This window comes from Manis javanica, chromosome 15 (genome assembly GCF_040802235.1).
Source record: "Manis javanica isolate MJ-LG chromosome 15, MJ_LKY, whole genome shotgun sequence".
In the NCBI taxonomy this organism is placed as follows: domain Eukaryota; kingdom Metazoa; phylum Chordata; class Mammalia; order Pholidota; family Manidae; genus Manis; species Manis javanica.
In genome coordinates, this window is record NC_133170.1 from 74,479,946 (window position 1) to 74,498,030 (window position 18,085).

The 18,085-nt window shown below is 33.9% G+C and overlaps 1 protein-coding gene across 4 annotated transcripts in view; it reads right to left on the reverse strand.

Moving 5' to 3' along the window:
* Nucleotides 1-18,085, reverse strand: part of TAOK3 (TAO kinase 3) — a 166,594-nt gene that overhangs the window by 47,269 nt on the left and 101,240 nt on the right. For all 4 annotated transcript variants that reach the window (XM_036993397.2, XM_036993399.2, XM_036993398.2 and 1 more), the window contains exons 7-11: nt 17,228-17,324; nt 14,328-14,441; nt 13,083-13,174; nt 3,496-3,589; nt 2,396-2,477 (exon numbers count right to left, since the gene is read on the reverse strand). In XM_036993397.2, the coding sequence (XP_036849292.1) occupies nt 2,396-2,477; nt 3,496-3,589; nt 13,083-13,174; nt 14,328-14,441; nt 17,228-17,324 (479 nt within the window). The remainder of the gene's footprint in view (nt 1-2,395; nt 2,478-3,495; nt 3,590-13,082; nt 13,175-14,327; nt 14,442-17,227; nt 17,325-18,085) is intronic.

The window sequence follows — 18,085 nt, forward strand, 5'->3', positions numbered from 1 at the left end:
TGAAAACTTTTTTTGCCGATTCAAAGCCAATGTTCATCATCAGTCCTTCTACTAGTTTCTGTGGTCCCTAATTAATTCTCCTTCTTCCTTCCCTTCTTCTCTCTTTTTCTTTCTCGCTTCATCTCTATATTGGCTTGATTTTTGCTATTGAGCGATTTTTTTAAAAAAGAAAAAGCTTTTAAGAAAAGAAAATGGTCTAAATTTTTGAGACTTGAAAATATCAGCTGTCTTTATAACTGAAGAGTATCTAAGCTAAGCCACAAATCCTTGGTTTACATTTTCTTTCCCTTAGAATTTTGCAAACATTTTTCTATTGTTCTCTAGCTCTGAGTGTTCTTCAAGTTCGAACCAACTGGTTTTTCTACCCCAAAATAATTTTTTTTAACCTCTTTGTATGAATCTTTCTTTATCCCTGGAATTCAGGAACTTCATCAGGATATGATTTGTTTATCACTGAAGATCATGGTATCTTCAGGGCTCTGCTCAAATGTCATCTACCCACAAAGGCCTTCCCTAACTCCTTATCTAGAACAGTGTCTCCTGTCACTCTTTATCCCTGTTCTCGCTTTTTTTTCTGCAGAGAATTTACCATCATCTCATATATTTATTTGTATGTTTTCTTACCCCTTCATTAGGATGTAAGTTCCATGAGGGCAAGAACTATCTTTCTCTTGTGTACTACTGTATTATTTTCAGTGCTTAGAATAGTGCTTGGCACACAACAGACAATCGGTAAATATTTCTTGAATACATGGTGGGCTCATTTGATTTCATCCTTCAAATCAAATAAAGACTGAATCAAATTAAATAAAGATCCAAACATTTATTTATGAAAATCATATCCAAAAAAGTTTTCTTCAGCTATACCTTTACATATCTTCTGCTCCATTTATTTTGCTTTTTTCTTCAGGAATAATAGGTTGGCATATATTAGATCTCCTTTGTCTTCCACATGTGTCATCTTTATAGACATCTTCAGAATTTTTTCTTTGGCAGTTAATTTTGTTTTATTTTCCTAAGACTATCTACCATTGGAAACACCATGAATGGGTTGGTTTATTATATATGTTTGTTGCTTATTATTTTAATCTGTTGTGCTTTGATTTTTCTCTTTCACTTCTTTCTTTACCTCTGCCCACCTGATTTTTATATCCTTTTGTTGTTGGTTGCCCTATAACTCATCTTTGAATCCTTGTAGTTACCTTCTTTGGTCTTTTTTTTCCCCCCTGATTTTTATGTATCATTTTTACCCTTTATGGTAGTTTTTGTGCCCTTTTTAAAAAAATATTTGCTTACTTCAAAGTAATAAAGATATTACTTTACCTTTTATTATCTGGTATTTTGTTCTGATTGTTATTTTTGTCTATAAAAATGTGGAGCTGTTGCTAAGGCATATGCAATAGTTCATACCTAGAACATGTGACAGCTCTATGCTAAAGGAGAATTAGGCAGATTCCTTTTCCCTGTTGCTTCTGTCACCATATTCCTGTGGCTTGCCACTCACAAGAAGAAAAAACTTTTGGGTAGAAAAACTAGTTGGCTTCAAACCTACCTCTTTAGGAATACTCAAAGCCAGAAAATAACAGAACAATGTTTACAGAGTTTTAAGAAAAAGAAAATATAAAAATTAGGAATGTGACTCAGACAAGGTGCTCTGCAATTATAAAGGCAGCTGACATTTTTAAGTTTTGCAAATTTAGGCAATACAATCTTTCTGAGTTTTTCTTAAACAAAACAAACAAAAAAAGAGTGGAAAAAATACAAATGTCATAGAAAATGGCTACAAAATCTGGGCTAGAATGTGACAAATAAAAGATATTTACATTGTAAAAGTTTCCCACATACTTTCCTGATATTGATGGAACACATGTCTATGTATAAAGTGTATAATAAAATGTTACATAAAAAGAGATGCTAAAAAATGTATCATTTAAATAAAATGAATTCAGTTAACATGATACTTTTGTCACCAACATGTATGATGTAATGCTATGTTAATGTCTGGATTATATATTTATCATACATCTTCACTGTCTAATCGCAGAGCTGTCATTTGAACAATCGGCAGACCCTGTTCTGAAAGCATTGCAAGAAGTTCATGCAGGTATTGTCATAGGAACATCACTATGATGATCAGAGTGAGGAGAAATATTCTTTGTCATAAGGCGAAAAGAGGGAGGAAAAAAGAAAGGGAAAAACTCTCTATAGGGAATATATAGCACATACATTTTGATAGTCCAGCTATTTCTATGCCTAGCTACCATCTCTGGGTAAATGATGAGGCAGCATGTTGTGATCCAGTTTGTCATGATGAACAGCCACAGGAATGATTTACTATATTCCGCTACAACATAACTTTAAATCCCCCTCCTCAAATATACATTTGAAAAATTACCCGTAATAGTTCCGCTGACGTTGGCCTTTCCTGAGGTATTTTCTGCAAGCAGTAATCAACAAATCTCCTAAAGGAGTCTGTCCTGTGTGTACAAATACATCAGAAGAAAATAAAATCAAGGTCTGTAGAACATACTGATTACTTTAAATACTTTCCATTTAAGGAAAATTTTTAGATTTTAGAGATTAGTAAAATATTTTGAAATATAAGGAGAATTGGACCATTTTCCAGTTTAGGGTGTCTAAAATTAATTCTTTAGGATAATGAATATGGACAGTTTCAAGTTAGTCAACACATAAACATACCTTAATATACAAGCAAGGTCAAATCATAATATATATCAGAAAATGAAAATACTATATTTATATATAATAATGTCTTACATGTATTTTTTTCTCCAAAGGTAACAACTCTCATAAGTCTCAAACCTAAATTCTTCAAAACCAGTTGTTAACTCCTCCATCATCAACCTATAACCAGGTAGTAAAATCTGAAGCATAAGAGACACGGAACCTAGGAACGTGGTTTGTGGATGAAAATACTTTCTCCCTTGAAAAATCCCACTTTGTCTACTCTTCTTTAAAATTGCTCTTTTCCTATAACTCTTGTGACCCTAATAGTTATCAAAATGTCATAATTTTTAGTAAGGTACAATACGTATTCTGAGTAGAAAGATATGTTCTGTCTTAACACATTTAAATACACATATAGTAAAGACAAAAAAAGACAACTAGGAAAATAATGATATCAGAGAGGGTACTTTATCTCTGCTGAGAAGTGGTAAGAGCTAAGATGATCAATATAAGACCCTCATGACTTAGATTACATTTGTCAGGAAGATGGCAGGGCATGTTCCCTGCAGGATTTCACTTACTACACACATTAAGAACACAGTACAAGCCACAGTAAGGGCAGAAAGAAATATAAATGTGTGTATATGTGTAGCAGTTCATGGCTATAAAGCATCAATGTCACTTATTGTAACATACAATGAAGGAATGAAATGCTTTCTATGTCAGATATTTAAAATATAATGTCATGAAAATGCCAAATATATATGGCGATTTTCTTAGAGATTTAAAATGATAGGAGAGTCTTACCATTCATTAGACTGTAATGTTGGGGAGTCATTCTGAGCAATGTGATATAAGGCACTCATTGCATTCATGTTGAAAAGGGGGGGCTTCCGTTCCGCTGAAAGAAAGGAAATATGGTAAAGTAGTCTTAAAAGAAATCAGTTAGAGAAATGAGCATCTATGAGCAAAGCTTTGCTGTTAAATCAATAGTTCATTATTGTCATCATGTCACATCATCCACTTATTTTAATCTCTAAGGTCAGCCCAGAACAGTTATTCAGAAGATGCTGCCAGTCACCTTAATGTACATTGGCAAAGCTCCTAAAAGACCCATTTCAAGAGAGTGAGAGAAAAATTTCTTATTTTTTTCACCTATCTTTAAAAGGCTGGTCTTTGTCTGTCTTTCCATTACAGGTATGAACATCTTCATGTTTTGTGTTTTAATTAAAAAATATATGTTCATTGAAACAAATTCAGAAAGCACGACAAAGAATGAAAAAACAAAAGACTATTGTGGAATGGAACATCTTAAACCTAACATCATATGGGAGGTAATGTAATTCAATTCAGTAAACACTGATTGAAGGATCATCCAGGCCAAATAATGGCACAGGTAGGGGTAGAGTGGAAAAGGAAGATAAATAATAAGCAAGGCTTGGTTCATCTCTTTCTAAAGAGAAACTCAGTGAACCAGATATTTCTTAATAGAAAATTTATTCCATCCCAGCCCACCATGATCTCTTTTTTGGAATTTTTATAGTTCTCTTTTAGTATACTGCTTATTCAGCATGTGCTCTCCTGTTGTATTTACATAAGCATACAAATCTTTTGTCTCAAAAGAAATCATAAGCTCTAAGAGCAGGACCTTATAACCCTAATACTTATTCATTAATTTATTCCTCAAACATATATAATAAGATGCTATTCAGATATGAGGTGCTCTGTTTGTTGACCAGAGGAAAGAAATAAGGTTCTAGCTCTGAGTACACTTAATTTTATGCTATTTATTAGTTATTATGTCATAGAAGATAAATCACTATCTCATTCTGCCATGCTTATCCTAATATACTCTTTAGATAGTCCCACTTTATAATTCATAATCTGATCTCAGGTTCCATCAGAGCACCTTGGTTTTTAAGTAAAGATTCATCTATTTACCACTTTTAAAATGGTAAATTCTAAGAATCAGAACAAGAACAAAGGGCAGAAGTAGCAGGGAAGGCATTGTCATTCATAGAAGGAAGAACCCACAAAAAGCCAGAGTCATAAAACAAAACAAGACAAAGTGAAGTAAAACCCCCCCTAAAACCTAGAATGAACAACGCTGAGAATATAAAGAATTTAGTCACTGGCAGTGTTCCAGCAGAAGGCAGCTATAGTTACTCATCTGTGATACTTTGGAAGGGCTTCTCATAGTTGCAACTAAATTATCTCTGATGCCTTTGAAATATAACAGTCTATGATTCCACAGATATTTTTTATTAAGTTCTCAACAGTACATTTTACACTCATCAGGATATAATACTCACTCGTATTATAATACTAGTACAAATATGTACTAGTATTGTAGGGACATGAACTATTAACAAGTAGAAATTTGAAAGCCCCAGTGTGGACAAATGGATTTATATCTGTTTCAAATGTAGAAGAGGAAAAACTGGTTCAGGTTATTTTATTTATCAGGAGGTAGATTCTAGAAATTTTCTAGAGACTGGCCTTCTGACAACTTGAAGTTTTTGAAGTCATGTGGATCTAGGAACTCATCATGTAACCATCAGTGGCTTCCCATTATTAGGACAAAGTCCAGATCCTTAGACATAGCCTGTTGGCTTTTATTAACATGACTCTGGCTGCTCTAGCATTTCATTCTGAGAAGCAATGATTTCCTTCCCTCTCCTCCTGCCGTCTCTGGCTTCACTGAAAAGGACCAAGCTCAAAGCCTTTCACAAAGGCTGCTGTCTCTGTCTGGACTCTTCTCTCATTTTTGTTTCCTAAACTTTATCTGGTTAAATCTTGCCAGTCCTTTAGGTTTTACCTTAAATATAATTGTATTTCTGCATTAATTTAATACATATTTACCCAAGGCATATTATATGCTTACAATCACTTCCTCAGGGAAGCCTGCCTGACTTTTCAGACTACGTTGTCCCCCATTAGATTCTGGCATTGCAAATTACATTTTTCCTTTCTACCACCTTTCATGACCATAATTAATCATTTGTGTTAATTCTTTACATAATGCTGTGTCTTCTTTGCTAAACTTCATGAGGGCAGGGACAATGTCTATTACGTACATCCTTGCATTCCCACTGTTAAGCACAGCACCTGGTATATATCTTTAGTGGCCCCCAAACACCTATAAAATAAATAAATGACGGTAAGGCAAAGAAGAAACTTTGTCAACAAAGAATCCTTGTGCAGCAAGAAGTCACAAAAATACCTGAGCAGTGACAAAATCTTGGGGCTTACATCAGATACTATGTGATGGCTTCATTCACTATCAGAAGGCTACACTGCTCTCTAACTAGCAAAAGGTATAAAATTCAAGCAGCTCAGAAGAACACTGAACTGCAGAGGAGAAACAGCAGGGAAGGGGCACTAAAGAAAGAAGAAAACAGGAATTTAGAAGCAATAGATGGAGGAACAAAACCAACAACAAAATCCAATTCAATAATTATAAGAAAGGCAGTAGCTCAGATTTGAAGCTGGAATGGTAAGGCCTGTAAGTAGCAGACAGTATATTGTGAGCAAGACACGATGATTGCTGGCCACACAATGGTAGAACAGCTCTAGCAGAGAAGCGCATGACTAAAGGTATCCCAAACACAGCACAGTTCTGGGGTCTGAGAAGCATTCCCTTCATATTAATTTCAGGCGGCCTTACCTATGTTCAAGCCCTTGGCTAGATGTACTACATAAATCCTCTTGGCTATGGTGACAGCACTCACTGCTAAGTCAGCATAATATAGAGCAAGAGTTGGGAAACTATGGCCTGTGGGCCAAATTCAGCTAGGTCTCCCAATAGATTAGATTAGATGAGGATTACAGCCTCAACTGTCCATCAGCGTATTGTCTCTGGCTGCTTTTATGCTGTAAGAGCAGAGTTGAGAATTATGACAGGGATTGTCTGGACTGCAAAGCCTAAAACACTTATTACCTGGTCTTTTACAGAAAATTTGTCAGCCCTCACTGTGGAATATAATAGTCTGCATACAATTCTCCATGTAAGCAGCTGAATAGGAACTGGGTGTACTTTTGAAACCACCTTGTGACATATAATCGATATTTTCTCAAAAGAAAGGAAAAAGATGGAAGCATTAAAAAGCTGAATTAACTAAGCTAGAAGAAAAAAATAGTGATTTCTACCTAAGGACAATGATCAAGTTTTGCGGATGGCTCCATGTGTGTTATGTGAGCTCAAGGTTCAGGAAGGTCAGTTCAATGAAGCTTCTAGACACTAACTACTTTGCTTGGCAAGGATCATGCTAAATTAGAGCACCTAGACTGGGCTTTATTTTAATAAGGAAGATCCGAGAGTACTCCTGTCTTAAAATAAATACTTAATGAAAAGACAATAGATTTCTCATGAAGAAATGTGGCTGCAATCATAACAATGATAATAATAAGTGCTACCATTTATTGAGTTCCTAACTACACGTCAGGCACTCACTACTTCAGATGTGTTTACATGTTATTTATAATTCTCACAATAGCTTGGCAAGAAAAGCATATTTATTCCAATTTCCCCAAAGAAGAAACTAAAGTTGAGTTGGCTTAAATAATAAAACAAAGTCACATAGTAAGTGACTAAATTTTCACTAGGCCTCAGTGCCTCTTCAATAACTCTGCATTTTATGCTAGGTAGTACTTATATTTCAAAAAAGAAAAGCAGCTTTAGAGGAGTAAACATACCTCCCTGTCCCCAGCAGCCATTTCAACATTCACTTATTAACAGATAAACAATGAGTGGCTAATATGCAAGAAGAAAATTTCAGGCAGAAAAATCACTTAATATTTATGTTTTTGTGGCTTTTTTTCTCTGGAGAATTTATTTCTGAACACTCACTGTCAACTCCATGACAATGTTAATGGACCATTTCCCAGCTTCTACCATGATCTTTGCTGTTGAACTAAGTGTCTATAGTTTAAACAAAGGAGTACCAGATTAACTTCTTTTGAAATAGTCTTGAAAAATAAAATATCTGGTGAGTGGATAGTACAATGTCCAAGAGTTTTCACAGGATTCATGTATTTAATTAGGTTTTTCAGTGGAAGGTCAATTTAACAGAAAATTTGTGAAAAAGGCTTAACCACTTAGGAACCATGGAGCTTGATCCAGGGACGAGGTGGGGTGCTGGTAACAGTATCATCTTCTTCCTTAGTGACTTTACCTCAGCAATTCAAATTACAGATTAGGGAACTCTTTAAAAATATACACTAGTATAAAAGAGATATCATAAAAGAAATGTAACCACACATTATTCAGGCACTATCCGTAACTTTCAATGCAGTTTCAACATTAAAAGTAGAAGTTAAAGTATACTGTTTGTACCTGGAATTTCATTAAACTTCAAACATAGAGGAAACTTAGAAAAATCATTGCTTGGGGTTTAATATGCAGCAGTTTAATCTTTCATGTAAAAAAATACACTTCTTTTATATGTCCATTAATAAGACTAATGCTAAGGAGATAGAGATGTATGGTAAAGCTGTCAAAAAAGTATTTTTATGGTTTCTGACATTACCAATATAAGTTTTGAATAATTGCTGAGAAGTTAAATCTCCTTAGTAACTATTTTATGAACATTAACTGAGAATGTACAATCATCTTTCTCTGAATCTAAGATGCCAATGACTATAAAATGAACCACTATTTAAGATGCATCACTATTTCATGTACAATTTAGGACAAAATGCTACCAATTATAATTATAAAATGCTGTTGCTTATAAAAAAATGAAAGATATGTTAAAGTTAAGTAAAAAATTTGGATGAATATGATATATACCAGGACTGTGTTGATAATGGCTAACATTTATTGAGCACATAGCATATAACCATTACAATAATAAACACTTAAAATCCATATTTTCATTTAATCCAGGCAATCCTTACAAGGTAGAGGATCTTATTTTACAAAGTTCATGGAGAGTTAAGCTAATTTGACCTAAGTCAGACAACTAAGAAATGGCAGAGTTGAAATTAGAATTCAAGTTTATCTGACTACAGAGTCTAATAATCTTAACTTCAATCCAATACTATAACCCATCAATTTGAAGGAATTGCTGTTGTGGAGGAGGAAGAGACAATTTGGGAGACAGCTACTTCGTTTTTAATTCGGTAAATCATTTTATAGGAGTCAAAGTTATGCTGATATACAGAACATGTTATACATACTTTAATTCCTTTTTATAGAAAGATAAAATCAGAAAGTAAATACATACCAGGGCCTCTCTCAAGAGAAGTACTAAAGTATCTCCTGGGATCTGTATCTATTTCACCCACTGTTCATTGCTGTTGAAAACTTCAGTCATTACTACATATACACAGTACAAAAAATGATGTGGTGGTGATCTTGAATCACCATTAAAGGGCAAAGTTGTTTTCTCTTTTTGAGAGGGTTGGAAAGGGTAGAATCCACATTATATTTAGGAAGATTTTATGAAGAAAAAAACTTGTTAAAAACAATAGGTGGGCAACAATTACCTGTAAAGATCACTTCAGCTGGTACATCCTCTTAAAGTGCCATAACTAAGGAGTTGCTGCTATGGTTTCAGTGTTATAAGTAAAATTTTGGTTCATTTTAGAGTATAAATGAAAAAATAGGAATAATGTACATATGCATGCAATTAGCTGTTACGGAGCATTTGTTAAATGACAGGCACCATGTTAAGCATTCTACATACATATCTTACTGAAGTCTGACAATACCCATGGTATTTGTATTGCTATTTTCACTTAGATGAGAAAATTGAGGCTTAGGGAGGTTAAGAAAATTGTGCAAGGTCCATAGTCAGAAAGAACAGCTACACAACCCCAGAAGGTATCATTCACATCCTAGACTGTATGAATGCCTGTTGGCATTATGTGCAGCTATACATGATAGTCCTGCCAGCTAAGTGTTGGTAAAGCCAAGATTCAATTCCAGGGTGTCTAATTCTAACGCTTATTCTATACTGTTAACTCTATGTTATGGAGAGAGTACTTTTATTTTATTTTTTTAACCCAAGGAATGTATATTTATTTTCATTTGTAAAAAGTTAACTTCTTCAATATTTCAAACATGTAAAAATCTGTGGAATATAACGATACCTACCACTTAGATTTATCATTATTTTGTCATATTTGTTTCAGATCTTTTTCTCCTAAAAAAATAAGAAAGTAGATATAACTATTCCTCTTTCTCCAACTAGTTTTCTCTTCTGAAATTATGTTTTACATCTCTGTTCTATGTTGTGTTGGATAAGTTTGTGTATGTGTATGTGTACATATGTGTATACACACATACACTATATTCATAAATCAGTATTATACACTCATAAATAATATAAGTGTTTATTAAACTGTCATAATTGTCATAATGCTGCATCGACACTTTTCCTACTTTTTTCATGAAATATTCAATGTAATGATTTTTGAGACTTATCCATGATGATACATGCAGATCCAGTTTATTCTTAACTGTGATACAGTACTCCATAATTAATGTATCCATTTTCTTTTGGATAAGAAGCCTCTTCTGGCTTCTGCAAATAAGGTTGTATCCTTGCACACATTTTGCAGGGTGTAAGCATAAAGATTTCTCTAAGTGAAATGTTAGGTCACTGAGACTGTTTCTCAACTACTTTAATAGATGTTGCCAATTCGCACTCCAAAGTGGTCATACCAAACTACCTTCCTACCAACAGTGTGTAAGAATTCCTGTTTCCTTAGCAGCTTCCCCAAATGTATTATCCTCAGACTTAAAACTTTTGCCAGTCTGAGAAATGTGAAATGGTTTTAACTTGCATTTCCCTGATTACTAATGAGGCTAAGCTTCTTTTAATTTTTGATGTCCCTTTAGGCTTCCTTTTCAGTGAATTGTTGTTCATATTCCTTGCCCATTTTTCTACTGACTATTTGTCTTTTTATTTTTGATAAAGAAATTATAAGAGTTCTTTATGAATTCTGGACCAATATTGTTAGTTAGATATGTTTCGACTGTTTCATATTAGTCTAGGGCTTGCCTTTTTTGTATTTTATACAGCTGTATATCTTAAAGTAGTAAAAGTTACTGTATTTGTCATTTTTAAAAATATTGTTTAGAAAAAATTTTCCCTATACTCATAAAGGTATACTCCTAAAGTTATAATAATACCAATAATTATACTTAAAGTGCTTATTATATGCCAGGCCATGTTTTAAGTACTTTAAATATATTTATTAATTAATCTCTACAGTAATAGCACTGACTTCATAGAATTGTTATCTCCATCACAGATGAGGAAACTGAGGCATAAGGAGGCTTCTCCTGAAAGGTTTTGAAAGTTTTACTTTTTACTTTTGGGTATTTAACAAATCTCAAATTATTTTTGTGTATAACATAAGCTAAGAATCTAATTTTAGTTTTCATCATATAATTAATAAATTGCCTCATATTACTTATCAAATAGGCCATCCTTTCCCCACTGACTGGTAATGCCTTTTCTGTTTTATACCCAAATCCAACTTATACTTGAGCCTGTTTCTAGGTTGTCTAGTCTGTTCTATTGGAAATTAGTCTCTCCCTGCATCAATACCATATGGATTTATTATGGTATAAATTTTGATACAGTGAATCTTCTATCCAAATTCTATTTCCTCAAAGTTGTCGTAACTAGTTTTGGCCCTACAAATTTTAGGACTCCCTAATCAAGTTCTAGTTAGCATTGCTGGAAGTTCACCCTAAGTCCTTTTAAAAATATGCAAGTATTTCTGTTGAGAGTTCCCCAAAACCAGTGTGAATAAATTAGATGAATCTCCTTTGCAGTGAAAGACACAGGATTAGAACCTAAAAAAGAAATCTACCACTCCAATGTTCATTAATAGAAGACCAGTCAAATAAATTACGGTGCACTCATTTAATGGAATAACATGATGTCAGTAAAAAGATGAAAAAGATGTCTAACTTACTAATATAAAACAGATCTCCAAGATGTTGGTAAGTGAAAAATCAAAGGACAGAACCACTTGTATATGTTAACTTGTATGTGAAAAGGAATATAGTAAGTGTACATTCATATTTGTTTGTATATCTGTAAAGAAACTCTGGAAAAATATATAAGAAATTAATAACAGTGGTTCCCTGTGTGTGTTGGCAAAGGTGAAGAAGGAAATGGGTGAATAGGGCCAGGGGCTGAAGAAGTCCTTCTGCTGCATGTCATTTTATATATTTTTATTTATAAACCATATAAATGTTACTTATTTTAAAATATTAAGTGAATATTCTAACATTTCTCCCTGAATTCTGTTTTTGAAATTAGTATCTTTTGAAAGAAAAAAAAAAGAAGTAGAAGGCAAATAGTGTAGCTTTATCATGTTTTTCTTTGTTGGAAGGAGTCAACGAAGCCATTGAAAATGTAATACAGAGTATCCCAAGTTGTCTTTGTAGGTCAAACATTCTGGGAAAACAATAACTATACTAAGAACCAAACTGGAACTCAGAAATTCTTACAGGATCAATTTGGATTCCAGGATAATAAGTTAAAAATATTAAAATCTAAATTTTAAAACAGACAAAGAAACCTTAAAAAATGATTTAAAAAAAATTAAACATACTTACATAACTTTTAAATTAAAAAAATCTAGGCAAAGGCCATGTAATGCAGGAGCCAGCTTATGCTGGCTTTGGAAGGTCAACTGCATACCTTTCTCCAACTCCACATTTAATCAGTTAATCAAACGGGTAGCTTGATACAGCTCATGGTGGGACTATCACGCCACTGAAACTGACAAGTGATACAAAGTAGGGCTTTTTGTGTCCTCCACCCCCGGAGGAGAGTCATTAAATTTACAAGTATACCACCGGATAAAGCTAACTAAGATATATTACAGTTCAAATATATAACCAGAGAATTGAGATTCTGTGGTATGTTAAATAATTTTAGGTAACTGCAAAAATATTTGGAGTACAACTTTAAAGCTGGGGGTATATTCTAATATGAAGTGTTCTCCGGGGTTTCTCTCTAAGTGGGTCAAATGACAGTTCTGAGGGTCAGATTTCTGATAAACCTGCTCTTATTTTTTCAGGTTTCCCTTATACAAGTTGGGATGTAAATTAAGTAACAAGATACTACTATGAAGGAGTGATATACATTATCACTCGTGGTATGGAGAATGGATATTTTAAAATATTAATACTTACTATCATGTATTCCCAATAGTTGTTAATTGCCATATCTACTCAAAAAGTCTTATACTTAACAAGAAAATATAGCAGAAAGAAAGCAATCTTCTGCTTAGAAAAAATATAATAATTCACATTGCTTGCACACATATAGCAGTAATTCATTTCATAATAGCTGGATAAATGAATTAACAATCATAACAAGGGGTGATTCTCAAAGGTACAATGAAAGTGACACTCTGCTCACCCAATTCAATACAGGTGATTCCAAGTGACCAAATATCAACTTTCCCATCATACTGTCCTTCGTCCATAGCTAAGATCACCTCTGGAGCCATCCTGCCAAATGTAATATGCAAAACTCAAGTTGTAAATTAAAAACGAAATTCACCTAATAAAGTGATTCAATGAAATAGCTGTTTTGCAGAATATTCTAAAACTTAACTGACAAAGATATTATTTCCTTACACAAATCATTTGGGAAAATAGTTCAAAATATAAACAATATACTCAGTGATTAACGAGAAACAATACATTATTTTCAATAATCCACGATTTACTATCAGTTTGATCTTGGCTAAGTTCCTTAACCTTTCTGTGTATCAGTTTCTTTAGCTGTAACATGGAAAGAATTCTTGCTGGTACTTCAGAGAGATTTGTAAAGAATTAACATGTATGAAACACTGAAATGAATTACTTTAAATAACATGGAACATAATTTATAGTACTATATAAAGCAATAGAATCAGATATTTCAAAGATATTGCAACTTAAAAAACAAACAGGTTATAGTAATAGATATTATTTTGTTGTCCATAATGAATTTTCATTAGGAGGGCAGGGCCTATATCAGTGTAATATGCTTTGTTCTCAATTAGTGTCTAAATGGTTGCTTAATAAATGCTATTTGATGATGATGAACGAAAAAAATCAAATACTAGCTGATTTTTTTGGTAGGTAAGTAATTTCAGGGATATAAGTCATTCTCCAAGGTACAATGAAATTCCAATGTACCTATAAAAGGAAGGAAAGAAAACTATGCCAGAATGACAAGTGAACCAAGGTAGCAGAGGTCCCAACAAAAACAAGAACCTGTATTTCTTTCACTGATAGGTAATATTTATGCTGGTTGGCTAGTTAGAGAAAGTTAAAGAGACTATCTCTTCCTTGCTTAAAGACTCTGCCTCAAGAGAAAAGTTCAAAAACTTCAAATGAAATCTAAAACCTGCACTTGGTTCAGTGAGTTGATAATCCTGCTCAGTTTACACACAGTGACATCAATCTTATTAAGACAATTTAAAGTCACTGGAAATTTTATACGAAGTCAGTGTTTCTTTTCTGCTAGTGAGCTCTCTGTCCATCTTTAGTGAAATATCATTTGAGGTATAGTGAGACTTTGTCAGAAAACCAAACCAAACCCCATGCTATGAGTCCCCATCTTTTTGGTGTATGCGTATTTTAAAACTATGTCATGTTTTCTCATTCTACATACCAGTAAGGTGTGCCCACGAAGGAGTTGGCTGGAGAAGCCATTGAGGCAGATCCAAAATCAGCTAGTTTCACCTGACCTGGCTCAGTTAGAAGAATATTTCCTGCTTTAATATCCCTATAGGAAAAAAATCAGAGGTTAGAAACTTACTTTTCAATTCTGATTATCTAATAGGTCAGGGCATGCAATTAATAACACAAAAAGTTTATTAAGAAAAACCTTGCTCAGATAGCCAGAAGGGGATTTAATAATTACTGCATGTTGTAAGGGGGCCCAGATTCCTGGGTGTACATACAGGTAGGTCATAGTAATTACTAAAAGGAAGAGCTTTCTTCAGAGGGAGGGAATGCAATGAGAAAAAAGGCAGACATGGCAGACAAGGAAACTATTCAGTTGCTACACTTACAAAGCATATTCTTAGATGCTAAATCTAGTCACCAATAGTATTCCTTGTGCTGAGAAAATTGACACCATTTGTAACTGCCTTGTTTCTCTTCCAAATTACATTACATTTTTGGAGTCTAAACAAACCTTCAAGGATTCAATGACTCTGTATTATCTACCTGCCAATACACCTCAGCTACACACATACCTTTTCTTTCTTGCCTGTGACCCTTTCTCTCTGCCTTTAATTGTAACTGCAACTCTAAGGCATTTGAGGGTACATGTTATATAGAAGGTGTTATTTTAAAAATAACACTGTACAGTAAAAAGAAGACCCTGAAAGATCAAAACAAACAAGGATTAGGGGTTAGGAAATTGCATTTTTATTGTATTACTACAAAGAATTTCAAGTGGAAACAACTAAAGCTATTATATGTTTTATGCATCAAAAAATTTAATATGATTTTAAAAAATTCATTCTTTAGTATGATAATTTAGATGAGATGTAGATGTACTCCTATTTTCTTTTAAAAAGGCATGAAGTGTAATGAGTATTAGGAACCAAGAATTTTAAGTTGATGGGCAGTGGAAAAATAAAGCAGAGAGAATGAGGAAAATTTCTGTCAAGTTGAAAATGATAAAGCTCAAATGCTTCCCCAAACAGTAATTTCCAAAAGTCTTCCCTTGAAAATTCAGTTTCTTTCCTCATGATGACATTAGGCATTTGCAGAGAGAACTAAAAAAAGCATTGTTTATTTCTCTTACAACAGAAAAATACCTTTTATCTATTATCTTCAGTTAGAACATGGTTTCGCTTTTTAAACCAAAATAATAAAAATCTGAGACATGGCATTTATTCTAAAATAAAGAATATTCTTTAAAATATATTTCTAACTTCTTTTACATATTAAGATCAAGTATAATATAGAACAAAATATTAAATTACTGTACAGATTTGTGAAACAAAGGCATAAAAAACTGAACTGTGGCTTTAAATAAGAGCAGGCAAGTCATGATAAACAAGTTGGCATTCAGTAATGACATCTTGGTACCAAAGGGATATATTTTTCAAAAACGTCAAATCCATACACATTATGGTTAGATTTATCTTATCAACATTTATTAGTCATGGTTAGGTTCATTCTTTGTTCTCACAAACAAACCAAATTCACAGCAGGAATTTTGGGGTCTGTCTATCTTGAGGAAGTTCTGCTTTTGTGGTACCAGTAAACTGGTGATGTCTACTCTAGGGTGATTAAAACAGAAGGAGCACAAGGGGAACCTATGACCTAATAGTTTCATTTCTTCTTAGTAAATGTCAGTATTTTCTTTTGTTTTTCAGCTATCAAAGATCCCTTATACCTGCCTTATATCCCACTACTTCTGCCACCATTCATTAAAATAACTGTACTAGAAGTTCTTTACTGAGAGAAGGAAAGATTAATAATAACATCTTTGCCTAGGAGAAATTAGTGGTGGAGAGTAGGTTGTAAAGAGGAGAGTGAGGTTGTGGTTGAGAAAATATAAGGTAGAGGAAAGCCTTGGAGTACATGGTGGGAAATTTTAATTTCATCTTTATTATATAAAAGCTGTGAAACCATGGAAAATTTATTTAAATCTTTCTGAGTGCCAGTTTCTTCATCTGCCAAAATAAAGACAATACCTTCCTAAATATCTATATGGACTATAGAAATACAAAACATTTTATAAGCCAGGTGAAAAAAGACAAGTATCAAATGATTTCACTCATCTGTGGAGTATAAGAACAAAGAGAAAACTGAAGGAGCAAAACAGCAGAAGACTCACAGAACCCAAGAATGGACTAACAGTTACCAAAGGGAAAGGGTCTGGGGAGGAGGGGTGGGAAGGGAGGGATAATGGAGGCGGGGGAGAAAGGGGGCATTATGATTAGCATGTATAATATTTGGGGGGGCCCAGGGAGGGCTATACAACACAGAGAAGACAAGTAGTGATTCTACAGCATCTTACTATGTTGATGGACAGTGACTGTAATGGGGTATGTGGGGGGAACTTGGTGATGGGAGGAGTCTAGTAAACATAATGTTCCTCATGTAATTGTAGATTAATAAAAAAAAAGAAATACAAACATTTAAAAGTGATAAAACAGTATATATTTCTATAACACTGACTTGTTACTTGTATAGGAAAGGGAGGAGAAATTCAGGGGAGATAAATACATGCAAGGCAGGCTAATTTTCTTTTCTCTTCTTGGCACAGTATCAAAGGTTGCTAGGCCCTTGCTCAGATTTTCCTGCAAAACCTTGCCTGGTGAATAGTTACCTATGGAACAGAAGTGACGTAAGACTGTATATTTGGAAGAGACCAAGAGACAGGAGCGAAATTCTGGCTTTACTCCCTACATCCAGAAGCAGCAGCAATCTTTTGCTTTCTATAAATCCTCAGGCACCCTAAAAATTGGAGCATGCACTGATTTTCAAGGCACCTTGAATAGATAGTTCTGTAACTGAAATGAAAATGTAACTGGCTTCTAATCTTACCTATGAATCAATGCATGAGAATGCAGGTAGGCTAGGCCCTGCAAAGCACCGTGAGTGATGGCCGCGATCTCCACTTCTTGAAGTGGTTTCTTATGAACTGAGGAAGGAAAAAATAATTCGTGAGTAGATGATCAGTTTTATTTCCTCTCTTTATTATCTTATACAGCTATACCAGACTGAATTATAAACTTCTTCAAGTGACAATTTGGGAACACATTCCCCTAAATAGACAGGATATAGATTTTCTTTAGAACAGCAATCAATGTCCAGATAATAGGAAACCCAAGCATAAAAACAAACAAAAAAACTCCTCAAAACAAAATAAAACAAGTAAAGCCTAATATTCATTGTAATGAACTGATTTACTTGTCAGTTGCAAGTCAAAGCCACACTGATTCCAATCAGCCAGGTCCCTTCCGAAGTTTTAAATGCCTAGAGTGTTTTAGGTTGCATTATTCTCTTCTGCCACAAAGCCATCTATAATTACCTCTTCTAACTACAGGTTTTCATTATTTGTGAAAGCAGCTAATAAGCAATTTCTATTCAGAGATCAAGGATGATATAAGAAAGTTTTTTTAACTCTAAAATTTTAACATAGCCTCTGGCTATAACACATTTGCAGAAGAGAACTAGGTCAATCAAGGTATTTGAAAGGCTTAAATTCAATATAACATATATGAATTTGATGTTTTTGGCTGCACATATTATATCATATTAGCCAAACATTTTAGTAGTACCTGCCCTGGGTGGGCCAGGAAACAAAACAGCAGGAGAGCTACTAATCCTTACAGAGATCCTTTCATTGACTGCGGAGAGAAAGTTTGCGTAGCTTATCCGCACAATTCCTAAGTCTAAGTC